Source organism: Mastacembelus armatus, chromosome 21 (genome assembly GCF_900324485.2).
Source record: "Mastacembelus armatus chromosome 21, fMasArm1.2, whole genome shotgun sequence".
Taxonomy (NCBI): Eukaryota; Metazoa; Chordata; class Actinopteri; order Synbranchiformes; family Mastacembelidae; genus Mastacembelus; species Mastacembelus armatus.
In genome coordinates, this window is record NC_046653.1 from 20,443,796 (window position 1) to 20,458,490 (window position 14,695).

Consider the following 14,695-nt stretch of genomic DNA (forward strand, 5'->3'; position numbering starts at 1 on the left):
CCTCTGGGACCTCTATGTTTCTGCACTGGGTGATTCATGTCCTAGTCCTGCGCTCCTCAGATTCACTTTGATGTTTAATCCCATCCTGACTGTGTCCTCCTTCAGTCCGCCGAGCTGCTCGGCCAGTCATGAATATCCAAAGGTCTGCTTACTTGACAGGATTATCCTGCTTTTCAAAGCCACTGGGGACAATTCTTCAGCCACAAAAAACACACTCAATGGATCTTCTGCTTTCTCGCTTTGTTTCTTTTGCTTTCTCTCACTTCTGTCTTTGTCCCTTTGGGCTTTTACTAAACACATTGATCCACCCGATCGAGGAGTTCATCTGCTGCTCTTCATAGATTATTAGCCACACATATAAAGTCTCTCTCTCTCACACACACACACACACACACACACTACTCGGGGGTTTAGATATTTGACTTGACTCTTCATATATTTCTGCAGCATTGTACCACCATCTTTGCCTCTATTAGTTATTGCATACAGTCACCACACATTTGGAAACTGCTACACAACACAACATGTGGATACACAACACTAAAATAAAAATAAAAATATGTGTACCCCACATTGGAAACACACAAAGCACTTGCCACCAGCAGGATACTTCAAGACTGCACAACAACCAAATTAAAAACGTCACAGTGATGGAAGAGCTCCCTTTTTGTTCTCAGTGGATTGTGTTCACCTCCATCTCTGCATTCTCAACTTGTTTTGTTACTTCTATCACTGCCATCCTGATAACACCCAGCACCCAGAAGCATGCACGACTGATAGAATTGCTGTCAAGGCACCACGTAAAGCTCAGTCTGGACAACAACACAGCTCGTGTTTCTTTAGGGAAAAGATGGCCACAGTTAAACTGCTCCATCAACATTAAACGGCATGTGACAGTTTAATATCTGCATCTCCCCATTCCCTGCAGCTAGTCCATCCAACTGCTGCTTTTCTTCTGTTTAATTCCCTGTTCAAGTTTCCCCATTCTGCTCCTCTGTTCACTGTTGAAACGTTCAGTTCAGGAATAAGGCATTTTTCTGGTTTGACGTGCATAATGACCCATTCACCTCATGTGGGATCAAGATAATGGTAAAGATCCAAATTTTTACAGCTTAGGGGCACCCAGCTCTTAGACAACTCAAGATGTTGTTCTTCTGCATTTTATTTATTAATGTAGATACAAAACATCCTACAGTTTTACAATCTTAACTTCAGCTGTACGTTGTAACAGCATACGTTCAATCATGAAGAAGACAAAAATGCCAAAACATTTGAAATAACAGAGAATGTATCAGAGATTTCCCATTCTTCATTTGCAAACCCATTTTGCCACCAATAAGCACTAACAAAGAAAGTGAACCACAACCCTAGTTCATCCGCAGTAAAACAACCTAACTTCTTTCAAGTCGGAACAGGAGGTTTTGTCATCCTGTCGACATAGCATAAGTACGGCATATTTGCAAAGCCAGTTATATCAGACTGTTCAGAGAAACCAGATGGCTGTTTCTGTGCTATTAATGTCAAAACTGGTAATTACCAAAATCCCCATGTGGCACAGATGAGTTTTAACCATTCATGGACATGAGCACACTGTGTTGTCTAAAAAATAATAAAGGCAACATCAAATTATTCAGAGGAAAAGGAAATATAGCTAAATTCTTAACCACTTGGTGCTTATCTATTTTATACACTTTGTTTTTGTGTCTATTAGAGTCCATCACAGTGTTTAATGATGCTGGATGTGGCTGTGTTAGAATAAACATTAGTCCCATGGGAAAGAATGACCTCTGAGGGCTCATATTCACCTTAGAGCTCCATCTATTCCCTTGTAAGTTAAATCCTGCCTTTGTCTCTGACAGCTTCTCTGTTTGTTTATCTTCTCTTGGTTATTCCTTCTTTGCTCCCTCATAGACTCAGTGTCTCTTTCTGTTATTCTGCCACCTAAGATGTATCCAACCAATCTTTAATCCTTTCAGCTAACACAACATGATGCACAGAGCTGAAAGGCTGTACATCTGTGCAGTGTTTTCAGGAAGGTTTAAATCCAGTTACAACAGTGTAAGACTGATGCTCCCCTTCTGTCCAAAGTTATAAATATTTAAACTGTCACAGAACCAAACTCAGACTCTCAGCATCAATGGATAAGTCATTCTGCCACCAACAGTGGATAAGGAGCTGTTTATTCAAATCCCGCCACAGGGATGTGAAGCCCAGCTGCTATTGGCCAGAGTGTTCAGGCAAAGCTAAAAATGCTTTTCAGTGAGATTCTCTTTTAACTTTAGCACCATGTTCATCTGGGTGGCTAGTGCAAAACTCTCTTGAGAATCAGATGACATTGCTTCAACCCATTCCACAATATAAGATCCCAACAATATACACAAATAATTTAATAAACTACAGTTTCCTTGTTTTTCTTAATCCAGACACCAAATGACAAAACGTGTTTTGTGCTTGTCCCTCAAGTAAAGTTCATGGACTTGTAGAATTTCTGACAAGGATCAGTGAAGCTGTTAGAGGCTTGTGGCGAATTACTATTAAACTTTCTTCTCCTTCAGTTTATTACCCATCTGTAATCATGATGTCCTGACCAATAAAGCTTGGAATTTGGTGTTCCTACATTTCTGACTTTTTACATGACTGTAAAAATTAGACTAAAGAGGAAGAATCATGCAGGAGGGGGAGGTCTAATTATTTTTGGAAAGTGGCACTTTGAAATCCAGGTTAACATTTTGTGCTGACAAATGATGCTCATATAACACCGGGATCCCGATGTAAAGCAGACGCTCTAAGAAAAACAATCAAGTTGAGAAAAGGTGACTTTGATGACTGCCATTAACTTTGATGATAACAACACTAAAGGTGTTTGAAGTCTCCACAAACCAACAGAGTCCACTCAGCCTTTTTCACATATTTTGCCTGATTAGAGAAAGTCTCAGGATTGTGTGAGTGTGACACAGTAGCTGATTGGAACGCCCATACCTTTTATTGCTCACTTTTTAGAGAGGGACAATTCACACCTGTAAGATTTTTATTAGTTAAAAAGGTTTTGGTGACCTGGTTTTATCATATATGGAAAGAAGCTGTTGAAAAAATACTTCCCATGAACACAGCCCAGTGTTGCACACTGACAACACTTGCAAAAACAAACCAATATTTTAAATATCTAAAGGTGACAACAGTTGAAAAAAAAAAAAAGTGAATGTAATAGGTTCCACTATTTCACTAAGGTTAAAATCCAGACGATCCTCAACTATACTGCTCATAACAGTCTGTTGCACTATATATAACTGAGGTCTTATGAGCTATTTCTTCTTCTACATTGTTTCAGTATAAAACAGTATTTAACAGTATCACATCTAAAAACAAACGGACAAATAGTGATAACTGAAAATGACTTATTTTGTTTTGGTGCTCTATTTAACAGGTCACAGTACAGATCTGAGACTGCAAAGTCAAAGAGCTGCTGAAGTGATGCTATATGCTGGGGTAATTGTGTAACAGCTTTTAGACATGCACATATCTGTTTTCAAACAATAAAACAGAAAGTATACATTTTAGAGCAAAGGAGGTACAGCGGTTTAGCTTAAGATATTTTTCCCTGATGCTAAAACTTTGATTTGATTGTATTTACTAGTACGTAGACTTTTTTTGTATCGCACCAAATGACCTCTTCCTCTCTGAAACGTCCTACAAACCGCTGAAGGACTTTGAATAATTCAATTCCAGTAATGAGACGAATAAACAAATGCATGCATGAATATTCAGAGATTTAGTTCATATCGTTCCAGCTTCAAAAGCCTTTGGAAAACATTGCAACAGCATGTGCAATCTGCTATGCAGCTGCTACCTTCTCCTAAAGTGTACCGGCCTTTACTCATCACTGGCTTCTTTCTGCCAGCAGAGCCTTTGTGTGCACCTTTAGTCCCTGAATACATTCATATTTTTGCAAAGATAGCAATTGCAAAACTAGGTCATATTAACTGTTACTGAACAAAATCACTCTCTGGTTACAATAAATCCATTTTGCAACTGGACGTACAGGTGCCTTTAAAAGTCACTGCATGTTGGCAAAGAAGGATGTGAAATGAGGCTGAAGCCACTTTGTGCACAACTGTGAGGGTTTATAGACCTTGACTTTGTTGTGATCTCTCAAGTTTGTTTCATGATGGCACACAGGCCAAACTTAAATAGATGAGACACGAAACCAGTGTATTTGATACATTACTTTTTTTTTCTTTTTTAAATGTAGTTTTTAACTGAATTTATCTTTTTATTGAAGAAGCTCCTGTTTTAATCAGACCATCTTTATCTAGGACTCAAAATCAGGTTAGGACTAGGAGTCAAAAAGTCAAAAGATTCTCAAAAGAATTAAATGTCCTGAACTTTTTTATTTCTAAATCTACAGTGCAGTGTGTTTAAATTCACAAAATTGTCTCATAAAGGCAAGAATCACAAAATTTAATTTATTTTGACAAATAGCAGGTATAAGAAAAGCTTTCTAACAGCACTGCATTCTTTTCAAGGTAAAAAAAAATAAAAAGATGACTGTTTTTGCCCTATTTTATGTTTTTTTAAAAAATGGCAAATTTCAAGTTTTTTAGTTTTTGTAATTAATGTCTTCTGTGATGACCTGTGTCTTTTCTGTAGCTAATGTTCAGTGATATCCAGACATGATGTTGTGTATTAGTGCTGCTTTATATCTAAATACTTGCTCTTCGTTGTACTGTATTAAGTATAAAAATCAAGTATTTAAAAAAATCAAAAGACTTTCCCTTTTCAACTGTCTTTATTTAACATTTCAAACCCCAACATAATCAGAGACTGATCTGAAATTCCCATCCAAAATAAGTAAATAAATATCATTTTCATTTTTAATTAAAAAAATAAAGAAGTGGTTATTGTTTGCATTGGACAGTGGATGACAGCCTACTGGAGAGAAAACAGAAGCACTGAATAAGACAGAATAAAGCAGGTGCAACATGTGAGGGGTGGGGGAGCCTCCCCACACATTAACAAGACTCTAATATATAATTTTTCCAACTATTTAAACAGACCATCTACATATTTACATCAAGATTTTTAGTCTGACCCAAGTTAGGACCTTTTTCTCCTGCAGGCCCCAAAAATGAAAAGCCACTAATCATCAGCAATTCAGCTTTTATCTTTAAATAACTCTAAAGACACACAGAGGCTTGGGCCATCAGAGATTCCAATTAATAAGCAGAAGCTGTGTTGTGCTTTTGGAGCGTCCTAAAGAAACGCCTGTTACAACGGAGGTTAATTACCACAAAATACTAAGTTAGTTGCAAACGTCCCAGTAAGAAAAAGCAATGCATTGGTCTTTACTGGATCCGGCGCCGCAAAGGATTCAGAGAGAAAGATAAATAAAAAGCGTAATAATTCAGGTGCAGAGTCTGTAGCACCCCCAAAAGTTTGTTTCCAGTTTGTTCATTGTCACTTGGAGTCGCTGGCCAGCCTGGGCATGGTTACGGTGCTCATGCTGGACACATGCGGAGGTGGGACTTGGCACATACTGCACGGACAAGGCATTCCGGTGCCAACGCCCCAGTGCTGGAAACTGCTACCCAGCGGTCCTGCACCAGTGGGCGCTTTAAGGAGTCCGTGATGGGGTCTGACCGAGGTGACGGCAGAGATACCGGGCGCCGAGAGAGAGGCGGTGGAGACGGCCGCCGGAGGGAGGAGCGGGTGGTGCACCGCCGGGTGTGAGGCGTGGGATGCCGCCGGGTGTCCCGGAACGGGCCCCGCGTGTGTCATAGTCCCACAGGCTGACGGGTGGAAGCCGCCGTGGTGTCCGCTGCTGCCGTAAATTTCGCTGACCAGCCGCTTCATCTCCTCCAGTGAATTGCTCAGCATCAGGATGTAGTTTCTAGCCAGCAGCAGGGTGGCGATTTTGGAGAGTTTGCGCACCGATGGTCCATGCGCGTAAGGCATGACCTCCCGGAGCCCGTCCATGGCCACGTTGAGGTCGTGCATCCGTTTCCTTTCGCGGCTGTTGATCTTGAGGCGGATCGACTGCAGCTCGCTCTCTGACAGGAGTTTGCGGTCTTTCTTGGATGACATCCGGAGGGAGAGGGCGTCATCGTCTGTCGCGGAGAGGCCGCGCAGGCTGGGGATGTCTGACGGAGAGTCGCTCTGTGTGGAGGACACTGCGCCGGAGAAGCCGTGCACAGACTTCTTCAGGGTGGACATGAAGATGTCGTCCACCTCGGGTGAAGACGGTCTGCTCGACACGCGGCTCGTATCTGAGTCCATGGTCCTGGTGTAGCAGTTTCTAAAGGGAAACAACTTTAAAGTTAATTTCGGTCTATGAACCCCAACATCCCTGTCATTCCACAAAAGATAATAAAACGTTTGCTGGTGTCACAGTAAATATAGTTAAACACACAGGTGAATTCATGATTAAAATAAGGCCGATGTACAGACAGGTTTTGACTTTAACTGATTTGAAATGTATCCTGAATGTCTCAGAACAGGAGGCTGTAGGTTATTGCTGGTTTACAAGTAGGTGCATTATTCGCTTTAACTTTCTTAATCTTAATACTAATATTAACTCATAAGGGATGAGAGAAATGTCAGTGTGCTACACAGTCCCTTCCCTATCTGTTATAAGCTCTAGGCGAAAACCTTTGAAAATCTGAATTTTTAAGAAAAGATATAACACTTACCGAGTGTGTTTCCTAGCGCGATGAGGAGAAAACCGAAACGTCAAATCTACTTGTTACTCCAAATCGCATCTGACAGCCCATTTGGCACGGCTGCGTGAGAGCGCAGGGTTTTATAGCGCGCTGGAGCGCACGGAGGCCGGTTCACCAGGACAACACGGTTTCTGTCGCGGCAGCCTCCCCGCGACCAATCAGCTCTGTACGGGCAGGAGGGAGGATGGGAGGGGGTGGGGTGACGGAGGGTCCTCCAGTCTGATGTAATTACCACCACACAGCATTACTATTAAGTGAAATCAGACACACTCCCTCCTACATATGGCCCCTTCTTGTGAAAATGTTGTCCCACGCGTGGATGGATTTTATTATAACAACGCACACAATACGCAACTATTTGCTTTTCGAAAGTGCAGAGTAATTTGTCTGATAATCTTTAATATCTGAAAAAGAAAACAGACAAGACCTAATTAAAATTATTTTGTGCCGTAACGTCGAAGAACCAACTTTTGGGTTTTAGCCTAAAAAAAGAAACGACTGCAAGTTTTTTTTTTTCCCCCAAATAGATCATTTACTTATTTTTAATCTTTACAATATTTGCCCCATTATTTTGATCGATAATTCGTTCTTCATCTCTCGTTTGTTTTTAGTTTATTATAAAACCATCCTTGCTCTAGTCTAATCAGACCATAAAATGACCTCGTCCCTTCAAATGAACAGTAACAGCGGAGAGCAGCCTGTAATAAGCAGCGCAATATGTTTCAGCAGCAGGTTTGGAGTTAACTAAAATGGTGTGTTTTCCGTTTTCCCCGCTGTCGGCCAACAGCTGTCGGTAAAGTGCATCTTTACGTTAATTAATGAAGTGTGTAAAATTGTTTTTAACGGTTATGATCCGTAACATTTCAATTAGTCTGCAGTGAGCGATAGCAGTGTGGCCTGCTGCTGGAGCTCGGGCAGCCCCTGACAGACATAAGGGCCCAAACTGGTGATTTGTTCTCAGACTTAATTGAGACTGACAGTTGCATTGTCTCCAAATATGACAAACTGAATTGTGCAGTCAGACGCAATCAGCGCTAATTGCCCTCTACAAGTTTATCTTCGAGAGTTTTCATCAGACTGAGCTGGGCTTTTATTAAGAAAAATGAAACAGCCAATGTAAAGTGGCACACAAAGTCCATAATAATACAGAGCAAAATTCGTTTGATTTACATGATTCTCAGGTGGTTTTCATGTCCTACAAAAGAAAAAGAGAAAACGCAGCACCGGTTTTTAGGCTGGTAGCTAAATACAGATATATAATAATGTCTTAAAGGAAGACAAAACACCAATGAATGAATAATAAAAATGAATATTAAAAACACATAGCCTATCTAGTTCCACTTCGTTTCCCAAAATAAGGCTATGGTTTCCATGGTTACCTGCAGTTTAACGCACCTTGCGGACTGATATAGAACGTCAGTTAAACATTTGACCGGAACTATGTTTGGGGGCGGTCATATGGTTTTAACGGTCGCCTGGTAGCCAATCAGAAACGAGTGTTCTTCCATCAGTAACCGTCAGTCAGGTGTCGCAGCCTTCCGCCAACGGTATCACAAAATCAAGGCCGTGACCCGGGGATGGGTGTTATCACACGGACAGACACACTCGCACTTTCCCCCCTACTCTTCGTTACATTTAGTTATTTTCTCCCTCCTCCGTCTGCTGCGTTCGCCTGTTTACTCCTGTTAAATAAGATTATGGTAATGAAGTGGCATTTTAAATCAGGAGGTTTGTATCTGTGCCACCACTTTGCTTCATTAGACATTCCCACAGTCTCACTGTTGCACTGGGTTCACAATGAGACACAGACCTTCCTCTGCAGCCTGGCTTCTTCTACACCATCATTTTAAAAATCAGTTACAATTAGGCCTAACTAGTAAAACTACAGCCATCTATCAGGATTTATTGCAGTTTTGTGATAGTCTGAATGCTCAGTCTTTCAAAATTATTTCTCATGAAACATCGGGTCCAATGTAAAGTGGTCCTATTTTCTTTTTTTAAAGTATGTCATGCTCCAACGCCAAACTGATATAAATGATGCTACATCTGAAATTTATATTAAAAACCTAACAAATTAGCTTTATAGTCCACATCTGGGTCCAAACAGGCTGGGATTGCCTGCTGTTTAAATTAAAAAGCTGTGATGACCATGATTTATGAAAAACTTCTTTATCCAGTTTTATCAACACAGTGAATTTTTGCCTTCTATAAGAGAAAAACTGTGTATAATCACATTTAGAAAGTGTGACATTTCAAGTCCACAAATCAAAGCAGGTGATAAAGTTTAAATGTGAATGTGATGAATTGTGCTCTCCAACATTTTTTCTTAAACAGAAGTTGACAGCATTTCACTCCTTTATCCAGGCATTTGTAATATGATGAAAGGATATCTGATCCACAATATTCCCTAGATTGACAAATAATGCACTGGGCACAAACAAATTAAAAAATTTGAAGTGACAAAGAAGCTAAAAAAGCCTTCAGTGACATATCAAACAAACCCAATGTGCGATTTATGGCTGACAAATACATGTCCTGTATAAAGCTTGAAAAAAACAAAACCCTATCACACCCATGTTCCCACATCATGGACATTAATTGGCTGCTGTATCAAGTCTTCACTGACCGTGGCTGCAGGGATTGGCACCCATTCATTTACAAGTACCTCAGTGAGGTCCAGCGCGCATGTTGGTTACAGTGCCGTCACACTGAAGAGCCGAACACATGCTGCTGACTATTGTGAAAAATATCATTATGGTGTTAAAACCAGGAGAAACCACCCCAAATCAAAAGTACAAGCTGTATGTGGACAGGGGTGTCTTTAATACTTCCTATTCCTTTCCAACTTTGACTCTCACTGCCATTGCCATCTCCTTTCTGTCTCTCTCACTGTCCATCAGTCTGGGTGGCGGTAGGCCCGGTGCTGTGGTGAATACCAATAGTGAGGAAGAGCATATGTGAGCCATACTTAATCCTGCTAATCTGCCTCTAAAATAAAAAAGAAAGGGAACAAAAAAGCAGAAAAGAGAGGAGGGTGTAAAACATGAGAGAAGGTTTCTCTTTCTGTCTGGGGAGCTGGCCGGCCAAAGCCAAATGAACTGAAAGACATGAATAATGTCCTGGCTCTCCCCCTCGATCTCTTTCTCTGAGAAATCTTGGAACGAAATGAAGCAAAATTCTCGCTTTTGTTGAAATCTGTAGTGAGGAACGTGAGATGCCGCCTGCCGCCACCACTGCTGTTACAGTGTTGGTGTGTATGTTTGTGTTATCGTGCCTCACCAGTTAGATTCACATAGGTTTTACTGCCCTCCCCGTAATGGAGTGTGGAGAGAAATTGTGAAAATGGTGTTCTGAGTTTCCATTTTGATTCACCCAACTTGTGAGAGATGCTGTGGCAACGTTTCTAAGCCTTTTCATAAGTCCACAAATTGTGAAAACAAAGGTGCATCAGATTTCAAGATCGAAAACAGAAGACACAAAGGATCTACAATATGAAAATGAAAAAAATCCTCCACAAAATGTAGTTTGTTCTATTAACAACAGTGACCAGAGAAACTAAAGAACAGAAAAACAAACACTTTCCATAGGACCACAATCAGTCATTCAATGACTGCAATGGAATAATAACCACAAGCATAAGGTTATGTTTAGTACCACAAACATGAGAAAAAAAAACAAAGGAAGGTAAAAACTAAAATTTCTTCTACAAGCCTTGAGTAACATTGAAAAGGTAATAAAATCGATCTAGTAATGTTTTGCATCTGTCTTCCCCCTCTTACAGACTGATCTGTCTGTAAGTGACATTAGTGAAAATGTTTTTAAGTCAGTGACTGTGTCTGAGACTACAGCTTTATTCAATATCCAAATAAAAACTGGCACAATCTAGAAGAAATCAGGGGACATTCATGTCTCTTAGGCTTTATGCTATTGGGCACAAGTAAGTGTGGAAATCATCTAGTGGTTGAGATATTTCCTTCTGGGGTAAACTGGATGGACAGACAGCTAGGTGGCACCCAGGTATAAAATAAAAATATGAAATGTATTTAACAACTCTCATGGCTTTATGGCAGTTCGTCCACATTCTCCGAATGCATAAGTCCATTTAACTTGAAAACCGTCCAACCGCTGTACAGGTCTGTGCAGGTACATGTGGGTTGAAGAGGTCGCTCAGGTGCAGGTCATCTAGCACATGAAAAACATGGCTACCAAGATACTGTTTCAGGTCTCTGTGTCCAGGGGGCTGGACAGTGTGAGGTTATGCTGGCCAGGGGCTTTATCTCTACAACAGCTATTAGGAGGTAATTAAGTCCTAACACTGCTGAGCCTCCCATGGTTACTATAACATAACTGCAAATGGGAAGCTTACAAGCTCCTTTAGACGGCATGACAAATTGAATGGAACTCATTGGGCTTCGGCTATTATTCCAGTGGCCCCATCTGGCTGGGAAAAGATAAAGGGGATTTGCTGGAGGTTGTGAGGGGTTGAGCCTTCGTGCTTGGTGTGCGAGTGTGTGTGAGGGATAAGGAACGAGAGGGGGGGTCCTGGTCCAGTGTAGGGACTGTTTTGAGGGCTCCAGAGGGATTTTTTTCTCTCCTCTTTAGTTTGAGCTTCAATTCAACAGGCAGCCTGAGATTTGCTTTGGCCAAATGTTACAAATGTTTCGACAACCTGGACTCTGATCCTCAGGGGTCACCCAGGAGGGCATGGGGGTACAACAGCTTTACGCCCAGAGATTTAACAAAGCAGCATAGGGATGAATATATTCACACTTGTATTCACTCCAGATGCTTGTTTTAGAGAGATGGAGACTAGACTGAGCTGCACTTTTCCCAAAGCAAGACAGCTGGCTGGCTGTGTCCATAGTATGTTCATGATCAAACTTGTTTGGACAAAAGATTGCACATTCACTGGAGTGATGCTGTCAGCTGAGAAGAAGATGGTTTTAAAAATTACATTTAGACAAAATAATTTACTGTTGCTTAAATGGAGCAATGATTCACATATACACAAATTTTTTCTCCAATGTAAAGTTTTAAGATCATGCTGCTTGTATGTGGGCCCACTGTTTATTAGTGTAAATGAACTAATCCTGTATGTAGTCGTGTAATCTAATCATGTATCTGAATTATAATCTGGTTTTGCCCAGTTTTAAGATACAGCAGTAACAGAGATATGTAACATAGATCATGATACAGATTCTACTTGTCAGTGTTAAACTGACAGCTGTTCTATTATTTTGTCCATTTCAGTCAGTGTGACTAGGCATCGTAGAAGAAACATGTCACTGAATAATGCACGACAAACTTCCACCTCCAAAAAGACAAATCATCACCACTCTCAAAAACAACTGAACATTATCACCTTCATGAAAGCAGGATTTCTGGGGGTCTGGATTGTATTAGTTAGGATAGGCGTACCTAATATCCCCACAACAGAAAGTGTATTTTACTCTGTATATCCACAGTGGCATTTTTGGTCTGCTCTATAAGTTCACTGTCCAGACTGAGTCACTATAATATAAAGGATGCCAAAAAAAAAAAACTTCCCCCCTCCTCCTTTGGTTGGTACACTACAAAACTGGATTCCCACCATCTGGCCTGCAGTAGGGTTGAAGTAATAGATGCTTCTAGCAAAGTACATTTGCTAACTTCTTTTTTACTAATAACAGCTCTAATAAAAGTCTCTTACATTGTCTTGGTGGGTGGCAAAAGGTTAAAAATCTCTGTATAACACACAGTAAAATGAAGATAAAACCCCACCACCGTCAAATTAAGCAACATTTAAGATCGTTTTCAAAAAGTTTCCTAAAGTGAAGCCTGCTGGCTTTGTGTGGATGGGCAGCTCGAAGAAAAAGATAATTTATCTGTTACTGTGTACATGGCATCAGTCCTGCTGAAAGTCACTGACAGCCCTACGGTATCCTCAGTGCTGCATGACAATGCCTGTAAAGGGGTCTAATGATGGGGATCTGCCAGGCTTAACAGGCTCTCATTCAGATGGCGATTGTCAGAAGGCCACAGACAATAGGCTGAGGAATAACAATGGCATACACAAGCAGCCCAGGCCATCCCCGTTCTGCTGCAATTAGTGTCATATGGAAGGACCAGGGCTGGGCTACATTCCTTTACACTCAGCAGCCTCCTGATCCCATCTCACATAAGCTCATCGTCCCTAACAAGGGGGCGGACTACTTTATCTACTTTACTACCACCTCACTGCTAACCAGCTGTCAACCCCCAATACACAGAAATAGATACAAACCCACAGACATGCACTCCGCATTAAATAAAAGGGAGTCTGGAGTGGTTATGTTTAAAACAGGTAATAACACACTAAGCTCCATCTTCTTGTCAAGCATTAAAATCAGCACATATTTATCTTTTGTGACAGTGCTGCCATGGTAAACAGTGGTAAAATAGAATTAACTGCAGCCAATAGTAGTGCAGCTGATTTTGCTGGACCCTCTGCATTGGCGCCACTGCGCCACCAGACTGGCGTTATTCACATATGAGAGGGTTGCTAAAGTCTGCCTGTATGCATCCAAAGGAAACAGGCAAAGCTGGATGGGGGCACCCCTTTCTCCAACCAAATCAAATCAGAAGTGGTCAGACCAAGGGGCCAAGGGACCCAACAGGTCTGTGGAACAAGGGTAAAGGGGTCAAAGAGCTAGAGGAGAGGGGGTCTTTTGAGCCCACTTGGCAACTCAACACGCTAGCTCTCCTTCAATTCTTCAGTAATTATGGTGTCATCAAGTCATTTTGCCTTTTTGGAAATGAAAAGGCACACAAATAAAAGCCACGCTGGTTTAATTAAACTCATCCCAATTCATGTTGCAGGAAGAGGCTTGAGGCATCATTAGAAGAATTAGGACAGAAAGGCTCTGTTCCTGTGCAAGTCTCTGCACGGGTGCATGCATGTATCCCCATTATGTATGTGAGAAATTTTGAGTATGTGTTCATGCATGCGTGCGTGCGTGCGTGCGTGCGTGCGTGCGTGCGTGCGTGCGTGCGTCCTCACTTCCAGTGCTATTGCATGCTCTCTGCTGCCCTGGTTGTGGTCCAACAGAACAGAATGTGTGGAGGGAAAGAGGGAGGCGATGGGAGAAAGCAAAAAAGAGGAGGTGGAGAAGGAGGTGGGGGTCCGCTTAGAGGGGGCTGTTTGTCACTGTGAATCGGCTCAGGGTGGTTCACATCATCTGGCCATTGATTGCCGCCCCTCCCCTGTTGTAAAACAAGCTCCTGTGGGCCTGCCTGAACACTGCGGGCATTGTGTCCCACCCTTGCAGGAAACATACCACCCAAACTGCTGCTACCCCCTCCACCATCCACCCACAGCATCCCCAATCCTTCTCTCTCCATCCAGTTCCATCTTTTCCACTTTCACCCAATGACATCCTGACAACCTTGAATTGGAGGTGAATCAGCAGAAAACTGGAAGAGATGGGACCAAGACAGGGAAGAGTATGATCACTTGAAAGCAACAGGTTTGAAGGATGGAGGGAAAGAGTCAGAGGCTGAGGGAGGTGCAAAGAGGAAGACAGATTTGAAGGGCTGGTGTAAAGGGGGCGTTCCCCATAGTTTCCGTAATACGGAGGGCTAATAGGAAGATTGATGAATTGAGACAGCAAAACAAAACAAGGGGTGGTGATAAAATGTAGAGTGGGGGATAGAGCAAGTAAGGATCAGGCTGAATAGTGTCTTGAAGCCTGAATTCGGAGGATGTGTGAGTGTGTGTGTCACAAGGCCAGGAGAAGGAGGAAAATTTACTGCCTTTGGGGGCAGGGAGTGGGTGAGACTCGTTCCCTAATTACCAGGGAGGTCTCGGGAGCTTTGGGTACAAGACAAGTGTGAAGGGTGGGAGAATGAGACAGGATACAAGGGGTTAGTGCAGGTCAATGCTGACCACCTAAGATGCCCCTTGCAAAAGATGTGCACCCCCATTCCATTTCAACCCTTTCCGAGTGCCCTCGCTGAATACT

The 14,695-nt window shown here is 41.9% G+C and overlaps 1 protein-coding gene across 1 annotated transcript; it reads right to left on the reverse strand.

Annotated features, from left to right (window-relative positions):
• Positions 1-5,310: 5,310 nt before the first annotated feature.
• On the reverse strand, positions 5,311-6,761 carry olig2 (oligodendrocyte lineage transcription factor 2). The gene is made up of 2 exons (XM_026295926.1): positions 6,687-6,761; positions 5,311-6,292 (listed from the first exon to the last, which is right to left on the reverse strand). The coding sequence occupies exon 2, from the start codon at positions 6,271-6,273 to the stop codon at positions 5,455-5,457; it is 819 nt and encodes a 272-aa protein (XP_026151711.1). The 5' UTR covers positions 6,274-6,292; positions 6,687-6,761; the 3' UTR covers positions 5,311-5,454.
• Between the last annotated feature and the right edge of the window lie 7,934 nt (positions 6,762-14,695).